This window comes from Agelaius tricolor, unplaced genomic scaffold (genome assembly GCF_023055355.1).
Source record: "Agelaius tricolor isolate 1412-34295 unplaced genomic scaffold, bAgeTri1.0.p SCAF_1, whole genome shotgun sequence".
NCBI lineage: Eukaryota > Metazoa > Chordata > Aves > Passeriformes > Icteridae > Agelaius > Agelaius tricolor.
Window position 1 is genome coordinate 109,121,714 of NW_027269261.1, and position 23,626 is coordinate 109,145,339.

The window sequence follows — 23,626 nt, forward strand, 5'->3', positions numbered from 1 at the left end:
ACACAGCCTTCATTTTTAAAAGGCAAACAAACTCCATAAATTCAATGAAGTTATGTACACATTCAAGTAAGAATTGTTTGGTACTTTAATGACATAAGCTTATCCTTTATTTACCTAATTGCACCTATCTTCACTGATTGTTCTTGAGACAATACAGTCCAGGCTATACCAATCAAACCCACGTATTTTTGGCAATAATTTCATGTTATTTCTGCATGATATGTACAGTTAAATGAATGCTGGTGTACTCTGATGAGACTTACTAGGACTCTTACAAAAGCCAATTTTCAGCACGCTGCATGTAGCACAGCCATGCTGGAATTGATAAATATATTAAAGCATTCTTTATTGCAACAGTGTTTCACATAATCCTTTAGATTGCATAATTTCCTCCATAAAATACTACAGTTTATATTGTGAAAGAACAACCCGGTTTCTACTTCAACAAAATTAGAGAACACAGACAATAACCAAACTGCTTTCAACTGAATTTAACAGAACGTGGCCAGCACTCCCAAAAGGCTTCAACAAAAACTGTACAACTGTACAAAACTCAACAGTTAATCAGATTTACAGGAATTACCTGGTTTCCTTGGTTTCCAGAGATGCTGAGCATTCGTAGAACCTACTGAACTCTTTCTTTAGCCCTCCCAGTTCTTTTACCTTGATACAGTTATCCCCTTCCATAGGAGAAATGAAAGGATCTAATTCTACCACTTTTCTAGCTTTAATTTATCTAGCTTTTATTAATCTTAGAGATTTACAAGTATACTAAATCTGTTAAGTGAGATCTTTAAGAGCAATTTAAACACATTTTCACTTTGTTACCCCTTTTAATATCCTTTCCCCACCCACTGAAAGATAGTAAGATCATGGGTTCTCTTCATTAAATTAAGAGAAGTAAATCTCCAAATTCATCACTAAGCAGAATAAATCCTTGCAGCCATCTCTAAATGTTATCCCCAAAAACTACACAAATCTCAACATCTTCCTTTTGAATATTATGTATTGCTACAGTATTTAATCACAATAACCAGCAATGTTTTCTTATTAACCAGGAGGCTAAATGAATAACAAAGAACTCCTAATGCCAAAGTAAATGCTTGCAATATAACTTTGTGTAAGGAGTGCCTCTCCAGGTATATCCACAGGTTTTGTGGCACAGCATGCAGTATTTTTACATGCAAAGCACTAAAATAGAAAAATTACAGATTTAACTAGAACTGGACTGGTCTGATCACTAAAATGTCAAGGGAGATCAAACAAAACATCCTATCTTGCAATGACTTCACGTTGCTCTCTCCTACAGATATCTTAACAAAATAATACTTTTGACACCAAGCAAGCTAAAGAGTGGTCCTGTTAAAGACCAGTCCCTGGGGCAGAGCATCATCCTAAGACTGTATCCTGCTGTAATTTTGTTCTTTATACATCTGACAAGTCTCAGCCAATGAGTCACTGCTTCCTGTATACTTTTTTCATCCTTCTTTAACTGTTGCTTGCAGCAAGAGGCAAACAGTCTATAATTTTAAAATAAAATGCGTAACAATTTTAGGATGAGAGAAAAACCAGATAAATCAGCAACAAAAGTAGTTCAAGCAAACTGTTCCTAAATGTGCTGCCACTCAAAACATAACCATCTGCCTGAAACACTCCAAAGAAAATTGATGTATCCATTTCTAGCATAACTGCAGAAACCTACCCTACATGACTGTATTAAGACACAGGACAATGTTTTACTGGAGCTGCCCAGTCTTTATGTCACCACTCTTTCCAAAAGACAGACAAGTTAATTTTAAATTACTTATCCTACCCTGTGCTGTGCCAGAAGGTGATACACACAACTTCAACCCCTGTGCTGCACTAACCCATCTGACAGACAGGGCTCTCCTGTCACACCACTCACAAAAACCAAAATCCATCCCACAGACTTGGAGTTGTTTTTCTAACTCCTCACCCCCCAAGTCTGTGTCATCCTTCATCTTCATAAAGCTCTTCCTCAGAGCAGAATCCTTTACCCTCTCTCAACTTAATGATGCCAGTATTTCCTTCCCATGCAGTCTTTCCACTTATGAAAGGCAGTCTGCAATAAAGAGGCTGTATCTATACTAACAAGTAAGAGGAGCCATGTAAAGCTGAAGAGCTGATGTCAAGGGCTGGAAATGTTAACTACATGTAGTTTTCTACTTTACCCATCATTTTACTTTGATTTAGCTCAAGTTTGCTCCCATACACCAAATGTCCATTAGCAACTGAAGCCCATCTGCTCCTTCAACTTCACATGAAAATGATTCAACCCCTGGGCTGACTGCTCTGTGATGCCAACCTGGGCACAGGAAGTGGGAAGAATGAAGACTTATTTCCAGATCTGAACAAAAACATTAATGCAAACACACTCTGAAACTATCAGAACAATACCATGACTTAACACCTTGATTGCTATTCTGCCTGATAATATTATAAATCATTGGTCCCTCATAAGACACAAAGCTGTATTACCAGCTCCAACATGAACTGAAAAATTAAGAAGGTAAAATTTTAGAACTGTCATCCGTGAGTAACCACATTTTGCAGAAAGAAAAAATTAAGCATTGAGAATTTTTGTGCATACTTTACATGGAGTAAATAAAAGAAATCCTATGACCTTAAAACCATTTTCTTGACTTAGAAAGCTGGCCACACCACAAGGATAACATGGTTTCATGCTTTCCAAGCCAATGTTAAACAGATCAAAGCTCTAAGCCTCTAAACTTAAATCCATAACTTTCAAGGAGCTCTTATACAAATATGCAAACATATTTTAGCTCATATGTATAATTTAAAGTCTCAGACTTTTAGGTTAGATGTATTTGGCAATAGGTCAATAAATATGAACGCAGTGCTTATCTTTCAGCAGTGATGAAACTAAAATATACAAAGATGAGCACTATTATTGCTGAACAAAAAGCACCAATAGTTTATTAGGTTTCAAAACAACACATGCAAATGAGAAACTGATGACCCAAAGATGCTATAAAGATGCTATTGAACGCAAAAAAAAAAAAAGAGATCTATCCAGTGTGGAATGGGATATGATAAGGTTTAAGAATTTCAGAATCCCAAAAAAATTAAAATGTCAAGATTTCCTTTCCATATACTCGTTAAATTTCACATTTGCATTTCACTGAATCAGCTAACATTCTTTCTCAATTACATGTCTATTAGGTGCTGAAAGAATGAAAACTGATGAGAACACTATAAATAAATACATCATTATGGAAGGCACTTCCATGTTATAGCTCAAATACATCCATCATCCCTTTTTTATCATCAGCTAGCAATCCTGTTCAGGCAGTATTTTCTTTAGCCATTACAGTTGTTTTTCTTATTTCTTTAAAGTCCAGGCTGCTGGACTTTAAAGAAAAGAAAATGAGCAGAAGTCATCCACAGAGCCAGTGTTCATTAGCAGTTTGTGTTACATAGGTGACCAACCTTAAATATTAAGATTTCTTAAGTCTAATTAAATTATTTCTGTATTAATAGAAGTTCTCTCCCTTCGACTGCTCATTATCCAAGAACATACAAACTCACATCCAGCCTCCTCCTTTACCTAGTCACTCATTGACTTCCTAAGAATTTTTTCAAAGATCCTAATGACCTGTGATAAGTTTCTCTCACTAGTGACACAACTTGCTGTGAAGAAAGATGAAGTCACACAGCATGGTTGTATGTTTACTTTCAGAAGCTACCAGGAATAAGAAGAAAAAAGCGGGGTTTTTTCACAATATGCAGCAGTACACATGAAGAGAATGAAGGAAACAAACATAACCACGGCTTTGGACTATTTGTGACTACCTTTGTCATACTCACATAGTAGGGGTCAGCTTCCCTTTCAGTTATCTCATCCTGATAGAGAGTGAAGCAGGTCGGTATTCGCCCAAACCACACATCTCGAAGTACATCTTTGTCATCTGTCATTCTTCCAATGGACAGTGAAGCACATGTAGATCAATTTGTTTCTTCAGCTACAAATGTAACCCATTCCCCCCCCCCCCGCCAGAGAAAACAAGTCAAGAGGACTGCAAATAAAATACATCTTGCTAAAGGTTCTCCCATAACTACGTTCCTGCAGGCTGACCAACGCTGTCACCGGGGCATTAAATGCATCACTTGGTACAAAGAACGGGATGAATTAAGTTCCCAGCTACAAACACATGGTGGATAAGGAGTGAAACATAAATGAGCATTTCCTAAGGCTGCATCACGCCCCAGCCGCAGAGCCAAAGGTCCCTTCCCGTTACCGCCCGGCAGCTCCCGGTACCCCGAGAGGCCGCGGTGCCGGGGCAGAGCCCGTGGCCGCACACGGACACCGAAACGAGCCGGGCTCTCCGCCGGGGGCGGGGACCGGCCCGGGGGTCACCGAGGCCGCAGGACGGGCCCCAGCATCGCCAAGCGCCGCGCTGAGACCCGGCGCCCTCCGGAGCCCGGACAGGCCCCGCAGGGTCTGTCCGTCTATCTGTCTGTCCGTCCGCCTGTCTGTCGGTCCGTCTGTCGACCTCCCTCCCTCCTTCCCTGCCGGCAGCCGGCCGAGGTGAATCAGCGGCGTTCCCGCCCCACGGGGCCGGACCGGGTAGCGCCGCGGCGGCTGCGCCAGGCGCGCTGTTCCGGGCAGCGGCCGGGCCTGGGGCGGCCCTGGGCGGGCAGCCCCACCGAGGGGCCCGTGCGGGCCAGCCCGGGCCGGGCCATGCTGTGCGGGTCGGGCCGTGCCGTTACCTCTGTCGCGACCGGCGACGCCGCCCGCCCGCGCGCGGGGCAGGAACTGAGCGGCGGCCGCGCCCCCGCCGCCGCCACGCCCCCGCGCACGCGCCGCCCGCCGCGGGGCTTCCGCCCGGCCCGCGCGCCCGCCCCCGCCGGCGCCGGAAGCAGGAAGCAGGAAGCGGCGGGGCGGGGCCGGGCGGCCGGGGAAGGGCTGGAGCCGGGAGCCGCTCCAGGAGCCGGTCCGGGAGCCGCTCCAGGAGCCGGTCCTGCAGCCACTCCGGGAACCGGTCCCCAGCCGCTCCGAGAGCGCTGTTGGTGCTGCAGCGGCAGCGCTGGCGGCGGAGAGCTGCAGGGCCGCAGCCGTACCGGAGCCGGCCATGGGCCCCCTTCTGAGGCATCGGCGGGGCCGCTCAGCCGATGGACCGCGCGTTGGAGGATTTTGAGCACTTAATCTCTCTGTTTTCTCTTACCCGATTGTTCTTTTTCTACTTCCCCAAGGAAGTAATCATAGCGCCAAGGCTCACAGAGTTCAAGGAGAGCTTGGACAATGCTTCCAGGCACATGGTGTGACTTCATGGGGTGTCTGTGCAGGGCCAGGAGTTGGGACTCGATGGGTCCCTTCAAAACCAGAATATTCTGTGACTTTTTCTGTGGTAGAATCTTACCCGCGGTGATAGATGGAGCAAGTCCAGAGAAGGCCACAAAGTTGCTGAGAGGACTGGAGCCCCTCCCCTCCAAAGACAAGCTGAGAAAGGTGGGGCTGGAGAAGAGAAGGTTGTGTGGAGAACTCATGGCAACCTTGCAGTATCTGAAGGAGCCTGCTGGGAAGCCAGAAAGGCACTCTGGGTCAGGAACTGTGGTGACAGGACAAGGAGGAATAGGGACAAAGTGAAAGATGGGATGACGCTGTTGAGTCAGGGATGGAATGAATGACTCTAGTCATCAGAAGGTGAAATAGAATCTGTTTATTAAGAAGAAGTTGTGACCTTTATAGTCTGATTTGATAAGCTGATACTTGATTGGTCTCAAAGTGAAAACTTCTCATACTATTGGTGAACTATGAACAGCACACTTTGGAGAACTATATCTATAAACAATGGTTATAGAAAGAAAGATAATAATTGTTTGAATTCTTTTTTCTAAGTTTCTTACAGCTTTTACACAGCTTCCCAGGATTTTCTTGGGAAAACTATGCTTCTCTCTGTTTAGAGGATATGTGATTCCACAATGGGAAATTTATTTAAGGTATTGGGAAGAAATCCCTTACTGTGAGAGTAGTGAGGCACTAGAGGAGGTTGCTCAGGGAGGCTGTGGATGCCCCAGTTTTCAATGCCAAGTTGGATAAGGCTTTGATCAACCTCGTCAAGTCAGAGGTGTCCTTACCCGTGGCAGGGCAGATTTGGACTAGATAATATTTAAAATCCCTTCCAATCCTTTATATTCTATAATTCTGTGATTTTGTACCATGGTCATGTGAGGAGTACCTGTTGCCACCAATGACACCTCTTGCGTACCAAAGCATCCTTCTGGGTTGGTTTTTATCAGCTCGGTAGATGCTGATAAATTCCACAGTGAATTCCACCTGTGCACTCTCAACAACATCTCCCACAATTCTGTTGCTCTGCAAATCCCCACCTCAACGTCCTACAACTGTAGGAGTGTAGGGGAAGACCGACCCTGGTGGCGGGGAGCATGAGAACTCCCAAGGAAGATTTGTATCCCGCTGTGCTACACACTAGCAGTTGTCCAGGCTGGGTTGTTCCCTGGCAAAGTGTACAACAGCAGCGAGCGAACGAACATCTCAGAGCGGGTGTGGGATCCCATCTCAGTGGGATGAGAGCCGATACAGGGCAGTTTTAGAGGATGCACGGGCGGCAGTTTCAGTAGTGCCACGTTCTGGCCGTGCTGCCTTGTGGCCACCAGATGTCATGCAGTGGCCACGGCTGCTGAAGGAGTCTTCGGGAATTCGGGAACTAGCTGCGATTATTACAGACTTTCGGTGGGGTTTACCCAAAGGCTGGCATTTTAATAAGTTTGTGTGCTGCTGAGCCAACAGTATGATTTGCAGAACTCTAGTACTTTTTCAGTCATCTGAAGGATTAGAAAAGTCTGACAGGCTCATTTTAATTTTTTCCCAGTTTAAATGAGATCATCATGATGACCTCTTTTTGGTAAAACATAATATTCCAAACATGAGGCCTAATAAAAAAATTATCTCTTTTGCTACTGCTCTATAAGCAAAAAGTTGAGCTATGGCACTTTTGTGATTTGGGACATACACAAGGAAGCTTTCCTTGCCTTTTCTCTCAATTTTTCTGTGACACATGGGTTTAAAAAGGAGGTGAATGATGTTGTAAACCTGGAGAAAACTTAGTATTTGGTATGGCCTGCCCCAAGGACAGGGAAAGAAGGCACAGAGCACATGTGATATTGCAAGGCTTTATGCTCTGAAGGGACCAGTTCCCTTACACTTCTGAATATAGGCAACTACACTCACCTTGCATGTGTTTGGCATGATGATGGAAGGAGAGAGGTTCCTCCAGAAGTATTCTCTGTGCACTCACAACAGTTTTAACTAGTGTGGATGGGGTGGAAATTACTGTCTTGCAAACCTGGAATGGCAGGAGCTATGCACAGAACTGATTCCACAGTTACAGAGACATCCAACCCACAAGCACTGCACATTTACTAAAAGCTTCTCTGTGTGTTTCTGCAAGGAACCCCTTAATGCTGTTAGAGGTCTGCTGAAACCAGTCTCAGGAGGATGCTATGAGATGCCAGCACTACTGGAAAAGCAAACAAACAAACAAACAGAAAACCCTGACTAAACAGACAAAAAAGAACAAGATTTTTACAGAGATTTTTCCTCATTACATCATTTGCAAGCTTTCAGAAAGCTTTGCACATATGGATATCCCTACAGGAAATCAAGGAGAAGCACAGGGTTAGTCTTTGCCCTTTCCTCCTATGAGCTCCTCAGAGCTCTCCTATAGAAAAGGGTGGTTTTGGTAGGATCTGTAGGCTGAAGGGTTTGATTGATCATTGTAGCAGCCCCACGAAAGGTAATGCCAGGTCATTTATTTTCTCACAGTCAGGGAGGAGTCTGCAAGCTATTATTAGTGATCCTGTTAGGATGTGACTCCTTGATGCTGCCTGTGCTCACCTCCTGAGGTCTGTCTTAACCCCCACTACTGCAGTTCTTGAAGCACAATGTGGGCCTGCTAGACTGTGCAATCAGCATTCTGTTGATTACTTACAGTGACTACCAAGTAGATTAAACATTTACTTTTGCATGTTTCTCTTGTGTATAATATAAGGAACATAGGCACCTGACTCAGGCCTATGGATTCCACTTCATAGGCTGAAAACTGAATTCCATCAAGCACCCAAGTCTTTTGCTGGATCTAGATACAAGAAGCCAGGTGGAGAATAGAACTCAGTCAAGTTATAAAGTGAGATAACTTGCTACTTAAATTATCTTCCTATTTAAACATTGTGCTGGTGTAGTTGCCAGCCACAGATACAGCAAGGTACATTGCCCATGTGAGATTTTGAAGACAATAATTCTGAAGGTGAATGAGGCTCTGCTGGTTGGTTGGAGATGAGATATAATGTGACTACTGAACAAATAAACTAAACCTGAAGTGAATGCTAGCTTTGCTGTTATTGTGACTATAAATAAAGAATCCAGATCCAACATTAAAAATAACTGCTAGGATGTAATGTCAAAATAAGCACAATAAAAAGAGAATTACCTCTTTCACACACTGTTTTCCACATTGCTATCTAATTTGCACTGTCACTCGGCACAGTGGACTGGTCTAAATTGGAAGGGGAAGAGCTCAACAAACATATTTCCAATTCCAAAGATCCTCAAGCAGTATTCCCTCATTTTAAACGTCATCATGAGACAACACACAATGAGTCATTGCCTAATGGCAGCTGAATCAAAATACCTGTTATTGAGTGCACATGGAATGTAAAGATGCTTGTAACAAACAAGATTATAATTAAAGATGCATTAGTTCTAATAAAAATAAGATAAATGGAACAGATGGTTTACATATTTGTGGGCAGTTATGTTTTTGTGTAATGGTAGTGCAGATGAAGATTTGTAAGCAGAATCAGTGTATAATTTACATTGGAAGGGACCTCTGGAGTTCTTCCCTGACATCCAGGCCAGCACCCCTTCTCAAAGTGGGAGTAACTACAAAGTTAGAACATATCGGTAAAGGCAAATCATGCCACCATTTGATTGCTGTAAAGTGACCTGAAATAAAACATGAAATAATATTTCCCTCTGCATTTTGCTGGAAGTGGGATTACTGATATTCATTGCTTCCATGACATGGAATGAATTTAATGCTGCTTTTATAGAATTGATATTTTATGTCACCTAACATACCACAAAGTAAGGATAGTTTGTAAGTATGTAATGTATCTACTTATGGAAGTTATACATAAATGGATGTATAACAAATACCCTTGGCAGGTGGAGAAAATATTCCATTTATTCAGTCCTGGCTCCACAGTCTGTAAAGCCCAGACTCCATTAAATGATTGACAAAACACACAGATATGTGAAACTTTACCTGTTCCAGTGTTGTTTTATTAGCAAATGATCAGCAATCACTATTTTTTTCCCTTCAGTTCCCTAACCATTTTCAGTAGAAAGCAAAACATACTTTAATTTTCTAGCTATTGTCTTTTGAGTGTGTAAACAAAACCAGATTGTGAGAATCCTTAATGTACACCTTTTAATATGCAACAGTGACTTAGAGTCAAATGAAACTCATAAAGTTGCTATTTATATCTAGCTAAATAGTTCATGGTTGCCTACTCCCAGTGAGGAGTTGAGTTAATTTGATTAATTACACGAGAAGCTGATTCATTCATCTGACAACTTCCTGGAAATATTACAAGATGACACTTAATGTTTTCCAGATACAATTTTAATTTTTAAGTTTGTGAAAGCAAAAAAAAAATCACTCTTATCTGGATGTAATTCTTCTTTCACGCTCTCCTCACTTACTAATATTTGTCTTCTATAACAACAAATGTATTTGTAAATATTCTAGACTGGTTTTAAACTCTTTCTTGTCTAAATAACTGAGGTATGCTGACAACTGTCTTAGCTTTCCCTCACAGTTGTTAACTCTTTTCTACTTTGCTGATTTCATAGAATCACAGAATTATTTGCACTGGAAAGGGACCTTGAAGATCATCTAGCTCCAACCCCCATTTACTATTTTAGTTCAAAATTAAAATTCCTAAATCATATTTCAGACTATCAAAAAAATATTTTACTTCTAAACCAAGTGACTGGACATTAGGAAATCCTAGTTCTAGGTCTGCCACTTATTACTTATCTTGAATAAAATTTCTTGGTTTTGCTACTTCATTGTAGATTCATGAAGACATCTTGGTCTTAGTGAGGAGGAAGGGAAATACCACCTTTCAAAATTTCACAGTATGTACATGTGGAGATTTCTTATGGACATAGATTAGATCATAAGCTTTCTTTTCTAAAATATTGAAAATGCCAGCAGCCCGTTGTTCACTTAGCCCATGGTTTAGTGGGCTAAGTGAACAATGGGCTGGTTTTTTACCTTTCTGCATGTTAACTAAGTAACAGATTTAAGAAGGGGAAAAAACACTGCAGAAACAGCAGCAGAGAGAATATGTGAGAGCAACAGCCCTGCAGACACCAAGGTCAGTGCAGAAGGAGGGGGAGAAGGTGCTCCATTTTTACCCTTCTGCATGTTAACTAAGTTATACCTATTCTGTCAACTATTCTCTCTTATCATAGAGGGGAATTCAAAAGGTGGTAGGATGATGATTCCTGACACATCTGTTTTTTCTGTTGGGAGTAATGACAAAAAGGTTAATGGCTTTGTCAGTACTATCTCAGTATGGGACAGGTTTGGCTCCATCGATGTTTGATACATAAATTTAGTCATTTATGACCAAGGATCAGTACTAACTTAGTGCTGAATCACAGCACAGAAAGTAACCAGAAACCAGTAACCAGAAAGTAACACAAAAGTAGAAGGAAGATAATACAATAATCCTGTGCTATTTGGAAAATGGAACAGCCTTTAAGTTGTTTACTTTTAGGCAAGAAGAGGTTTCACCAATAACCTACCTTGTTAATACCATTGAAATGTCAACTGCTGAGACGTGGGCAGTCCAGCCCTCAGTACAAGAAGACACTAAGCACCCATGTGTCACCCAGCACTTGGGAACTCCCAGAAATTAAACCAGAATTAACTGCTGCTTGTTGACAAGTAATCTTTTATACCTTGGTAAGAACACTTCTTGCTGTACAGCTCTATATCAAAATCATTTCAATAAGGACTTGATTCCTTTTCTGTATTACACTGTGTAGTTTCAAGCATCTGAGTTAGACTCGTTACAACCTGGCCTATTGGCTATATTATGAAACCTGACTTACTCTTGCAATAAAGTACCAAATATCATACAGCTTCATGGATAAATGCAGTGCCAAGTGTGACACAAAGACAACAGCCAGATATTTTTTACCCATCCAAGTCATCAAGACTTCAGAAAAGTAGTTTTCTATTCTCAGTAAACACGTGTCTTATTACATCTGACGTAGGCCAGTTTTTCCCTTAGATTTCTGAAAAGAAATAGTACTGATTTGTAATAAAACACTGGATTTCTCTATTGCAGATAAAGTTGTTTTTTTTTTTTTTTAATATGACTGGATGGTCTTCAGTGGTTTTACCCAGTGAAAATTTTTTCTTAGTGATTCAAAATTCACTTTGATAATTTTGTAGTACTAAAGTGTCAATAATTCCAGTTCCAAAGCTCTGATATATCTTTGTTTATCCGCTGTTATGGAGATTTAAACCTACAAAGACCTTTCTGTAGATTTAAAATCAATATTGGATGAAAGTTTTTCTGGTTTTCCTCTTGGTTGTATTTGAACAACATTTGTTATATGAGTTAGCAATTAAATTACTGATTTCTCAGGGAAAAAGTAAGAATAAGATGCATGTAAAATAAGAGAATGGGTGTTCGAGTTGATGGTGAAAAAAAGTAAAAATCCTAAAGTCTATCTTATTCCATGAGAAGTATAATTACCAGTGGCCTCATCAGTGCTGATGGAGCTGAGTTGGAAATCACTTCCCTTGAGCTGCTGGCTACGTGTCTAACATAGCCCAGTGTATGCCTGATTTCCTTGCTTACAAAGGAGTTTCAATTTGCCTCTCTTGAACTCCATGATTCTTGCATCCTCTTGTTTGCTGAGATTGCTGTGAATAACAGCTCAGTCCTTCAGCATATCAATCACTCCACCCTGCCTAGTTTGTATCACCCAAAACCCAAACAAATGTGTGTTCCAGCTCCTTGTCCAGTTCAATGATAAATAAACATGTTTCGTGGCATTCTGATGGGTTGACTGTGGGTGGATGCCAGGTTCCTACCAAAGCCGCTCTGTCACTCCCCTCCTCAGCTGGAGAGGGAGAGAATGTAAAGAAAAGGTCATGGGTCAACATAGGGACAGGGAGAGATCGCTCACTAGTTACCATGAACTGCTCCTGCCTGGGTTCCTTCCATGGGGGGCAGCCCTTCAGGAATAGGTTGCTCCAGCATGGGTCTGCTACAGGGTAACAAGTCCTGCCAGCATTCCTGCTCCAGCATGAACTCCTCTCCATGGGACCACAGGTCCTGTCAGAAACCTACTCCAGCATGGACTCCTCTCCATGGGACCACAGGTCCTGCCAGCATTCCTGCTCCAGCATGGACTCCTCTCCATGGCACCACAGGCCCTGTCAGAAATCTGCTCCAGCATGGACTCCTCTCCATGGCACCACAGGCCATGGAGGTGGTAAACCAATGTAGGTTTACCACAGGCCACAATCTCCGTTGGGCGTCCTCCTGGCATAGGCTCCTCCAGGGGCTGCAGGTGGGGATATCTGCTCCACCATGGACCTCCATGGGCTGCAGGGGGACATTCTGTCTCACCATGGTCTGCACCACGGGCTGTGGGGGAATCTCTGCTCTGGCACCTGGAGCACCTTCTCCCCCTCCTTCTGCACGGACCTTGGTGTCTGCAGGGCTGTTGCTCTCACATATTCTCTCTGCTGCTGTTTCTGCAGTGTTTTTTCCCCTTCTTAAATCTGCTATCACCATTGCTGATAGGCTTGATCTTGGCCAGCGGTGTGTCCATCTTGGAGCTGGCTGGTGTTGGCTCTGTAGGACATGGGGGAAGTTTACAGCACCTTCCCAGAGAAGAACACTGTAGTCCCTCTGCTACCAAAACCTTGTCACAAAAACCCAATACACACTGAATTATTAACCACTACTCTCTGATCCTGGCAGTCCAGCCTGTTTTTCACTACCCTTGCAGTCTACTCATCCAGTCCACATCTCCTCAGTTTAGCTACCAGTACACTACAAAAGACAGTGTTGAAAGTCTTGCTTCAGATAAGCTACATCTGTTACTCTCTTTTCATCCATGGAGCCAGCCATTTCATCATAGAAGGCAATCAGGTTGGTCAAGGATGATTTAACTTTGATAAATCTCTGCTGGCTGATTCCAGTCATCATTCTGTCCTTCATGTGTCTAAAATGTGGAGGACTTGTTCCTTCATTTTCCCAGGAGCTGACCATGCTGTAGACCTTCCTTCTTGATTAAAAAAAAAATATATTGATGTAACACTTGTCTTTTACCAGCAACTAGGGAGTTCCCCCAGTTGTCACAGCCTTTCAAGAATTACAAAGAGGAGCCTCACAAACACATCAGCTGTCTCAACCTCTATGAATGCATCTTGCTTATGTCCAGAAATACTTAATTTATTCCTAATTTAACCTTCTTGTAGGATGGCTAGTGCCTCAATCCCCACAATTTTTCTACTAGGCTCAGAGACCTGACCTTGGCAGTAAGAAACAAGGCAAACAAGTACTCCAGTACTTTTCTATTAAGTACTCCAGTCTTTTCTATGCAATTTGTCTCTACATCCTTTGCATCTTGCCTGCACTATATAGCAGAAAGTTTACATTTTTCTTCATCTTTCTTTCAGGGCTGCTTATCTGTAGAAGCTCTTCTTGTTGTCCTCTGTGTTCCTTGGTGGTTTTGACCCCAGCTGTGTGGCTTTCCTAATTTGACTCTTGAATGCCTGAGTGCTGCTGCTAGATTCCTGGTAACCCCCTTTCTATGTCTAAGCTCAACTAGAACTTTCCTCTTCAGCCAATCTTCCCGCTGTATCTTCCCATCTTCTTGTGCAATCACAATGGGCCATTATAGTGCTTCAAGGAGATTTGATTTGAAGACCAGCTTTTTTTTCTTTCTTGTTTCCCCAGTGATTCCTGCTGACCGACTGCCTGACCAAGCTGAAGTCCACTCCCCTGAACTTCAGGGTTTTGCCATGTACCTTCCTTGCTTCCCTCAGCATCTTAAATTGAACCTGTTTTCCCACTTCTCTTTAGGCTTTGATCTGCATACTTTGATGAGCCTGCCTTTCTCAACAGCAAGACTATTGGGAAAGGTGCTCTTGCCTTTCTTTCTTATGCTGTTGCCATCACTTCCCACCAGTCCTCACTCCCAGAAAATAATCCATGGACATAGAAGTCAAAGGCTCTCCCTGTGACACCAGCTACACTGGCTTTGATCTGCATAATACATCCTCTCCTATTAAGCCCATGTCCTTCATGGTAGGGGGAAAGAGAAACACCACCTTGTCTCTTTACCACAGCTCAGAGCACTGCAGTTACCCATGATCTGCTCAAGTTCTCTTCTGGCAGCAACACTTGTGTCCAGGTGGGTAAGAAGCACACAGTAACGGTGAAAAGGCAGTAATAGACAGCAATAATCCAAAGGCATTCTTGGTCCTTCTGTGGTGTCCTGCACCAGGGCCCAGGACAAGTAATCAGCTTCCTGACAGCAGGTCTGACCTGCAGATGGGCACTCTGGCCCCTAGAGAAGGAAATAGCTTAAATAAGAATAATCTTATTAGAGAAGTTTAAGTAAGTCCATTCTTTGTTTCATCTCATATTGATTACTCTTACTCTTTTTGTTCATCTTTTTTTCCTGAACCCATAATAGTGTAATTGCCTTGATAACTTATTGGGAAGGGCATGTTTATAAGGACTTAGCTTAGCTTACGCATTCTCCCTCATCTATCTTTTTGTGGAACAGCTGCTAGATAACTCCCTAATTATTGTTTATTAATAGTAGAATTTCACTGACCCACATTCTCACAGTCACTCTCTGTGTTTGTTTTAAATATTACATCCTTATTCTCTGTAATCGCAACTGGTTATCCTGGGAAAAGCAAATGCTGATGAACAGCTCTACTACTTCGTGCTTCTCCTCCCCAGGACTCACAATAACTGGTTTGTTTCATCAGGCAGTTTCAACACCTCCTCTTTGGATAACTTTTCACAGGACAGTGCAAGGTTTATATTCATCTGGAAAGAGGGCAGAGCTGATGCTGCACAGAGGCTGATGGTGTTCAAGGATCTGTATTATAGACCCTGTGTAATATCCCGCAGGAAGAAGTGACTGGTAAACACAACTATGAACAGTTTCAATTTCCTAGTAGTGCTCCTGTATTATCTGCAGATACATAAGAACAGTTATGCTTTTAATTGCATCTGGTCAGCTTAATATTTAATTGCAGATTCTTTAGCACCCAGCTAGATTACAGAAGACTGGATAGCTGTTGGATTTGTCACAGGATGCTCATCTTCCATAGCAATTTAATCAGCTGTGCTTACATTTCATTCTTTAGCACATTGGCTCTAGACTGTAAATTGCTGAAGACAGAGAGGGACCTACCTTCCTTCATCCTTGTCCTTTTCTAAGCTCATCTGTTAGTCAGTATGAGCAATAATACATAAATGGTAATTATGTATCTAATTTTCAGGGCTATTGATTAGTAATATACCTAGAATCTTTATGAAGTAATTAATTTTAAATTCCCTGGTAGTTTCTACCTTCCTTCTTAAAAATTAAAAGAGAAAGATCCTATCCTAACTTAAGCCATGCTAGCTGATAGATCTCCATGAAAATATAATAGAATGACATTGCTGATTTAGTCAAATTAAAAATCATTCTTTAAGGTGACAAATTAATTTCAACCTAGATAATAATCAAAAATTGAGACCAGAGAAGAACATGACCTATAGCTTTGCTTTTGGCCAAGCATGAAAGTGTTTGCACACAGTACTATGCACACTAACCAGTGCAAAACTGGAAAGCAAGAGAAACAGAACCATAAAATATTAGCCTGGAAATAAATACATTTCAGCCAAGCTATATCTGCTCAGGAAAACATAAGCACATCTTGATATTAAGCAGTAAATTAACAATTTGTCAGTACTATATTCCTAATGCCTCATTGTTATGTTAATTTGTGGTGTTTTTCTAATTGAATTAATTTATGGTCTTACTAGTATACATTTAAATTGTGACTACAGGAGAACTGAGTGCTAGAATTCACTTTTTTTTTTCTTTTAAACTCCAGAGGAGGCTGGAGCCCCTGATGCACAGAGTGGCATTGATGATGCTGCCAATCAGTGGCATTCTGCTCCCATGAGGAGCAGCATGTCCCACCTCCTTCCTCCTTTCCCACTAAGATGGGAAAGAAAAAAAAGTAGCCACAATGTGGAATGTTTTCTCCTCTGAGTAGCATCCACACAATTTGTTTCAGACTAGTTGTATAGCCTGTTTTCTCACAGCTATTTTATCTTCCCCTCTTAGAGCTTTGAGGAGGGAAAAAATACTTACTGAACAACTTCAGATGCCAAATAAACACCATATTGAACCAACCCAGACATAGCACACATAAAGCATTTTACAGATATTAGTGCTCAGCTTGAGACCAGACTCAAGATCTTTATTTTAACTCTTTATGCAAACTGGTAAGTCCAAAGACTGAAAGCTTTCAAGAAACTGTAAGTTGAAAAATGCACAGAGGAAACATTCATCTTTTATAAGTGGGCAAAAGAACAAAATACTTGGATACTCAGAGCAAGAATTAAGTGATTTGTAGGTGAGTTGTAGGTGTTATCTTGGCTTTGTACTGACACTGCACTTCAGTGAAAGATAGTTATCATTAATGAAAAGTAACATTGGATTGTTATTGACAGAATGAGAAAAGCACCTGGCAGGTAACAGAGAAGAAAACCCCTGAAAGAAATTTTCTGGGAGACTTTTTTTTCCGTGTCAGCTGATTGGAGAAGGAATGAAAACTGCTGGAATGGATGTATTAGCAAGAAAAAGAGGAATATTCCACACTGGGAACTCCTGAACATTTCATAAGTGAAATCTATTTGGCCATCTGCCTGGACTTATGGGCTGAACCTAGCTGGCATTGAAACCAAACAGAGCACTCTCACTGTTAGCATCACAATGGGAGTATTATGTGGAGGTAGTAACTGATGCAGAAGTAGTTTACTTGTAAAAAAACCTACAATGGCTCTGGTTAGCACTATAAAATTTCATGTTAAAGTCAAAGACCACGTGCTACAGCTTGGCATCGCTCTGGGACACTTCTAATGGGTGAGCACTGAAGTTACACAACCCCACGGATTGTACACATGACTTATTTTGTTTGCTTCCCTTGAGCTGTAGGATTCTAATGCAAAAGACTCCTTAAAGGCCCAAAGAGGGGTTGAAGGACTCTTCTTTAATAGCTGACAGGAGGTGTGTGAGTAGCAGGGAGTTCTATATTACACTTTTCATCTATGCAAATATACAAGCAACTCAGATAAAGGCTCAGATAAATTTTTGGCATGTTACAGCAAAAGTAATAATAAGAAGAAACCATGCTAATATTGAATTGATTAATTGAACATGCTAATTTCCCATAAAAAATTCTATCCCCACCTATCTACTGTGGAATGCTTAGTTTACAGAATAAAAATCTTAAGAGTATCAAAGGGTTTGGCAGAACTATTCATGAATAAGTGAGTTATAAATTAAGAGTCACATCCATTTTTGACTTATCTGATCAATAATTAGCACCTAGGAGATGGACATTGCATGCTTTCAAGAGAGGTATCAGCTCACAGATGAACCTAAATACCAAAGATCCCAAATTGAACCACGATGGGAACCAGACAACTTAAAATAAGACCAAAAGCATCCAACATGGAAATATAAATTGCTGCCTGAAGTAATCACACAGTGTGTACAAGATCAAATTCGGAGCATGAGGTTATGTAAATTCACTCCCACTCCAAAATACCCTCAGAGCCTGAGGTGCTTCCATCTACTTGAGCTCCAGGGCCTGTGTGCTCCCCTGTGTGTCTCCCCAGGCAATCCAGGCATGCAGCTGCCAGACAGAGCAGGGTAAGTCATGGCAACTGGCACGCCAATAATGACTGCCCTTGGAGCCTGGGTGATGGCTTGCCCCACCTACCAGGTACATAAGGCAATCCCAGAAAAGCTTGACTTCCAAATTTACTGCTTGGTTGAAGCCCACATCACTGCCCCTTGCTTCCAGATTTCTTAGTCCTACTCTCAGTCAAGCTCTCGCCATTTTTCCGAGTGCTCTCCTGTGACATGGAATTGCTCACCTTTAAGGGGTTTGCCCTGCTATTTTTTTAAGGGTCTCTTTGCTTTCCTGGCTTCCCATATATTACTCTTGCTACAATTCTGGCTGCCATGTTCCTGAACTAATTTAGTTCCTAGCCTTGGCTCTTCCTGGTCCTAATATTTAGTTGCTTTTTCAAGGCTGTCTTTAATCCCCAGGGGTGATCACCCACATCCCACCATGTGTGTATCCCACCTGATCATTTACTGAGGACATTAATTTATGTCCTTTTTTTTTTTTTCCAAGGCATAGAATGGGACTCACTCCTCTTTTCAGGTGTGGCCAGGAAACCTCTAGTCCCTTTTTGGGCCAGAAAACAAACATTAGTGGTGACATGACTGTGAGATAGAATGTGTTCTTGTAGGTAGGATTTTCCCAAATTAAGGCTACCATTTCCATCACTATTTCTACATCACACCTGGAACTCCTGGAAAAAAATAGAAGCCAATATGGCATTTTGTGTGGAGCCTGCTGTTAGAGCATGAGTTAATTAAGATCCAAATATGCAACCACAGGGAGTCCCAGCAGATTCAGGCCAAGCCATACCCAGTTTTTAGCTCCTTGTCAGACTTGGGCAAGAAGCAGGCACCCGTGAAGACTGAGGCAACTCTGAGCATGTGGGGAAGTGAATCCCTAAGAACCTGAGGCACTTTCAAGACAAACAGGGAGGCAACCCTGGAATTTAAGTGCCCACAGGGTTAGGTGTCAAATGAATGTGGGATTTCAGGACCATAGTTTGGGACTTACGTGTTTTATGTGGGACACAGGGAGGATTTTGTCCCCTGTGTACTTTATTGCTCTTTTACCACCAACTCCAATGTGTGGAAATCCAAAACAGTCTTTATATATTCTGGCAGTGAATTTTCTGAATCTCAAATGTTTGCATGCATGCACCATTTTTGAAGGAGATTTGACACCTCTGTTTTATTGGAAAAGAAGAAAAGATATTTGATGAGAGAGTTTATGAGATTAATCCATTAATATTTTTCTGTAATTTGTGTACAGGCTTTATATTGGAGGTTTGTTTGTTTCAGAGCTATTGTGCCATATATTGGAATAGTTTTACATTAGAACAGAGCTTGTTTCTGTTTTGAAACAATAAAAAGGGAGAATCAATGATTTGATTTAATAGTATTATCTCAACCTGTGTGTTAGCTGATTTCTATAACAACTTCAAAAATTTTGAGCCTGTATTTACTGGATTATCTTTGTAACTCAAATATTAGCTTAAATGTTTCAGGTTTAGGGGTTTTTTGGTTGTTTTTTAAATTTCACAGTTTGCAGTCAAGCAAGACTATTGAGTATGGTGAAGTCTAATCTAGATACTCAATCATCTTCTTTTTCACCTTGCTGGAATGATAGCAAACAGGAGAAGGATAATTTGTTGCATAATACCTTTCTAAGGTATGAAGTACTATGAACTGTTGCAAAATTGTGTTGGTTCTGATAAAGCTAGACTGACTTGTTCTGTTGCATGTGTCTGGATTAAACTGACATAAACTGGCTGCTGACATAAACATGACCATCATTTAAAGTTTCCTGAATGACTGGCTAATTCTTATGAATGTCTATCTTAACTAATGGCCTTAAAAATGCCTTTCCTGACTTGAGGTCCAAACCTTCTATGTAAGACAGGTACAACTAAAAGTACAGGGCCTTGACAGATCTGTTTGGATTGAAATCACTCATTTTTCTGACACTGCCATATTTAACAACCAGACTTTAATTTTGGCCAAAGTTTGGAAAACAACCAAAACAACCAAACCCCTTCACTGCAGTTTGTGTATCAGGATTTTTTAGGATATGTCAGCACTGAAGCACAAATTCTGGATACCTCAAGGGTTATGTGGAATGCACATTTCTTATATGTGTCTCTTCAGAGACTTGTGGAACTCTGCACATTTTCTAGATACTTTAGGGTGCTGATACTAATCTAGACCCTGCCAAAATAATCTAAAAGGATTTGAAAAAATGCACGCCTTGCATTTCTCCCTTTTCTCTATGTCATTTAAACTCCATGTTTTCAGGCCAAACACTTTTTTTTTTTCTTCTTCTTTTTTTTTTTTTTTTTTTTTTTTTCTTTTGAGTGGAATGAAGTAGCACAGCTCTGCTGAACATACCCTCATGTGCCTGGTCTGCTACCAACCCAAGGTATCTAATGGGTAGAGTGGCAGTGAGAAGACACACCACGACTGCAGTGGCCAAGACTCCTTTCTCTCCAGTGCTGTTTAGGGGAAGTGGTTCACCAACACCAATTAATTTACCTTTGTTCTGGCACAGCAGAATCCCAATTATAACTGACACTTAAATGGAAATGTGGCACACAGACATGGTAATGTATTTATCTGGCTTCTTCAGAAATGAAGAATGTCAGAAAATGCCATGGTTATGTATGGTTATCTAGTCAAGGAAATAGAAAGGAATAATTTTAGGCTAAAGTAAGAGAAGAGGTATAGCTATTTGAATCTTTACAGTGTCTACCCAGTGTCCAAAAATCCTATCCAGCTATAGCAGGCAGGACTTTCTGCTTTGTTGCTAGCCATCCATAAAGGACAGCATCTACCTGCCATCAGGTCTCCTGTCTCTGTCCTCAGAAATACTTAAAATCCAAATGGATATAGTCCTGAACAGCCTGCTCTTGCTGATTCTGCTTGAGCAGGGGGCTGCACTAGACAACCTTCAGAGGTCCCTTCCCATTTAAAGTGTTTTGTGATTCTACGATTTTCATGCTTATATAGCTTGCTTTACTGAAACTGACTTTTATTCTCAATCCCTTATGCAGTTCCTGAGAGTACAACTATCTTTCTTTCCAGTTCTGCTCAATTTTGGCATAACACATACTTAATTTTGGGAAAAACAACTTTATTTTTAGGTTAATCTGTTGAGTTAATCACTAACCAAATAAATTACAAGTCAAAATAATTGAATCTTCTCCCCAAACAAGGGTACATATTGCTTGAGGTAAAATAGTGGCGAAGGTAAAACTGAGCTGCTCAGCCAACTTCTGTATATTTTGTGTTCCCCTGCCTTGCTCACCTCCTTTTCTTTCTGCCATAGAAAATCCACCATTAATTTATATCCATTAATTTATGTTGTGTTTGTCAGCTATTGGCAGATTATGACCATTGCATAATGCAGAATTTAAATTTTTTCCAGAATACAGGCTTCCAACATTTTTATTATGTCATCTTTAGTATTTTTAGCAGAGAATTATAACATCTATGTTGCATCAGTAACAAGCAAAAATCAGAACCAAAACCACAAGAGCCCTAAAAGCTCCTTACATCAGACGAATGCGTGTTTGTTGACACAATTTAGGACAGACGGTATCCGTCAGCGCACAGCAGCATTTCCTAAGGAAAGCTGGACCTCAGGGTCAGTTAAGAGAAGATTCCTAAAAGCACCGAGGAACACATGGGATGGCCAGGTCCTGGCAGGAGCTGGTCACGATAGCACCGGACACGATTGATCCTCCCCGCTGCAAGGTGTCTGAGCCTTCCCGCGGCAGCGGCTCTGCCTCCCTAGGGAACCCTTCCTCATCCTCCTCGGCGGGACACCGAGCCAGCAGGGCGGGCAGAGCCAATTTATTCCCAGGGAGAGGGATAAGCAGCTAATTAATTAATGTGGCGGGCACCGAGACAAAAAGCAGCGCTGCGAGGTCTGGGGTGTGTTGGCTCCCGAGCCCCTCGGCTGTACAGCTGACTTTCTTTATTCATGTTTTTCGCCTTAAACGAGGAGGGGCTGGGGGGCGGCCGCGGGAGGATGCGGAGCCCCCGGCGCGGCGCGCAGCCTTTCTTTGTCCGCGCCTCGCACAAGTGTCCGGGGCGCGGGGCACACCTCAGGGTTAGCAGAAAACAACAACAACAAGATAATGGCCCCTAATGCGCACCTGGGCACGGATCACACGTGGGCCGCTCCCTTCCTGTGCGAGCGGCGGGGAGCCCGCCCGCCCGCCTGCCGCGGCGCGGCTCGCACCGCGGGGAGGGACCGACGCGTCCGGCGGTGGGCAGGGAGGCAGGCAGGGAATCGCCTTATTAAACGCATACAGCGGGGCGGGCGGCTGCCACCGCCGCCCCGTCCATGCCCGCGGAGAGCCCGAGAGCGCCGCGCTCCCCCCGCTGCCGGCGGGAGATCCCCGCGCAGAGCCCCGCAGAGCCCCGCATGGCGCGGCGCGGCCGCTTCCAGCGCCTCTTCGGCCGCAGCGAGTCGGAGGACTCGGAGCCCGAGGGGCCGGCGGCCGCCGCTGCCCCCCGCCGCCGCCCCTCCGCCGCCGCCGCGCCCAAGCGGCGCCCCGCGTTCCCGCACTGGCGCCCCAAGAAGAAGGAGCAGCATCCCCGGGAGGGCGGCGGTGCCGCGCCCGCCTGGAGCCCGCCGCCCGCCCCGCACCTCGAGTGCCCGGCCCCGCGGTAAGCGCGACACCCGAGCGGGCGGGGGGGAACCGGGGCCCGGCTGGGGGCCAGGGGTTTTTCTGTCGAGGAGGGAAGAGCGTGTCCCGCAGCCGCCTTCCCGTCCCGCGTCCGCCCCAGCCTGCTGGCGGAGCGGCGCCCGAGCCGTGTTGACAAACAGCAGCGCCCGTGTGAATGAGTAACAGCCTGCGCCCGGAGCAGAGGGAGGCTGCCTGGCCCAAAGCATCCTCCTAAGGGCGCCTGGCGTGTGTGAGTGACTTGGACTCCTCTACAGCAGTGGGCTTGCTCTGTGCTCGCGTTTTCTGGACGTGATAGAGGAGGAAGATGAAAGGGAAGGGCTTGACAACACTGCTACAGCGCTCCCCATAGCTATTGCTCCCCAGTGTGGTGCGAGTCTCCCATGAGTGATTATCTAGTGCATGCTGGCTTTTTGGGGACACAGGTATTCCCCGGGGGATGTTTAGAGCCTGTGGCCACAGCGCAAGGAACCTCAGTGAGACTGTGGGGTTGCCGAGCAGTAAAACCTCTGACGTGAAGGTAATTCACAGTAGCATGGTGAACTTGAGGCTATGTCAGGAAAGGGTTTGGTTAATACTGCTCAGATCGGAACATCACAAGCCAGGCAGTGGGAAAATGCCAGTGCTGCCTACATTAGGGGAAAAAAAAAGTTGTGAGCTGTTGATCTCTCAGGCGGTTGCTTCAAATTGAGAAATCTGTAAGTTTTAGAAGGTGGTTCTGTATGACAGTGTTAGTACTTGCTGAAAAGTAGACATCAGGTTTAAGTTAGAACTTGACTAAAGTACAGTCTAATTGTGTTTGGATTTTATGTTGAAACGTATTATTGAAGACTTTAAACACCAAATTCTTCTATGAAAGGAAAGAAAGCCACTTATGTTTACATGTTTTTAGGAAAGAGAA

The 23,626-nt window shown here is 43.0% G+C and overlaps 2 protein-coding genes across 10 annotated transcripts in view; one reads left to right on the top strand and one right to left on the bottom strand.

The window, feature by feature from the left end:
• ATG5 (autophagy related 5) overlaps positions 1-4,887 on the bottom strand; it is a 101,326-nt gene extending 96,439 nt beyond the window's left edge. For 7 of the 9 annotated variants that reach the window (XM_071446720.1, XM_071446745.1, XM_071446711.1 and 4 more), the window contains exons 1-2: positions 4,753-4,887; positions 3,850-4,004 (exon numbers count right to left, since the gene is read on the bottom strand). In XM_071446720.1, the coding sequence (XP_071302821.1) occupies positions 3,850-3,957 (108 nt within the window). In that variant the 5' untranslated portion in view covers positions 3,958-4,004; positions 4,753-4,887. Of the gene's footprint in view, positions 1-3,849; positions 4,005-4,752 lie in introns of those variants that run through there. The other 2 variants (XM_071446764.1, XM_071446730.1) reach the window with 1 other exon arrangement.
• Positions 4,888-22,317: 17,430 nt separating this feature from the next.
• CRYBG1 (crystallin beta-gamma domain containing 1) overlaps positions 22,318-23,626 on the top strand; it is a 96,648-nt gene continuing 95,339 nt past the window's right edge. The window contains exon 1 of the mRNA XM_071446784.1: positions 22,318-22,708. Within this exon, the coding sequence (XP_071302885.1) occupies positions 22,383-22,708 (326 nt within the window). The 5' untranslated portion in view covers positions 22,318-22,382. The remainder of the gene's footprint in view (positions 22,709-23,626) is intronic.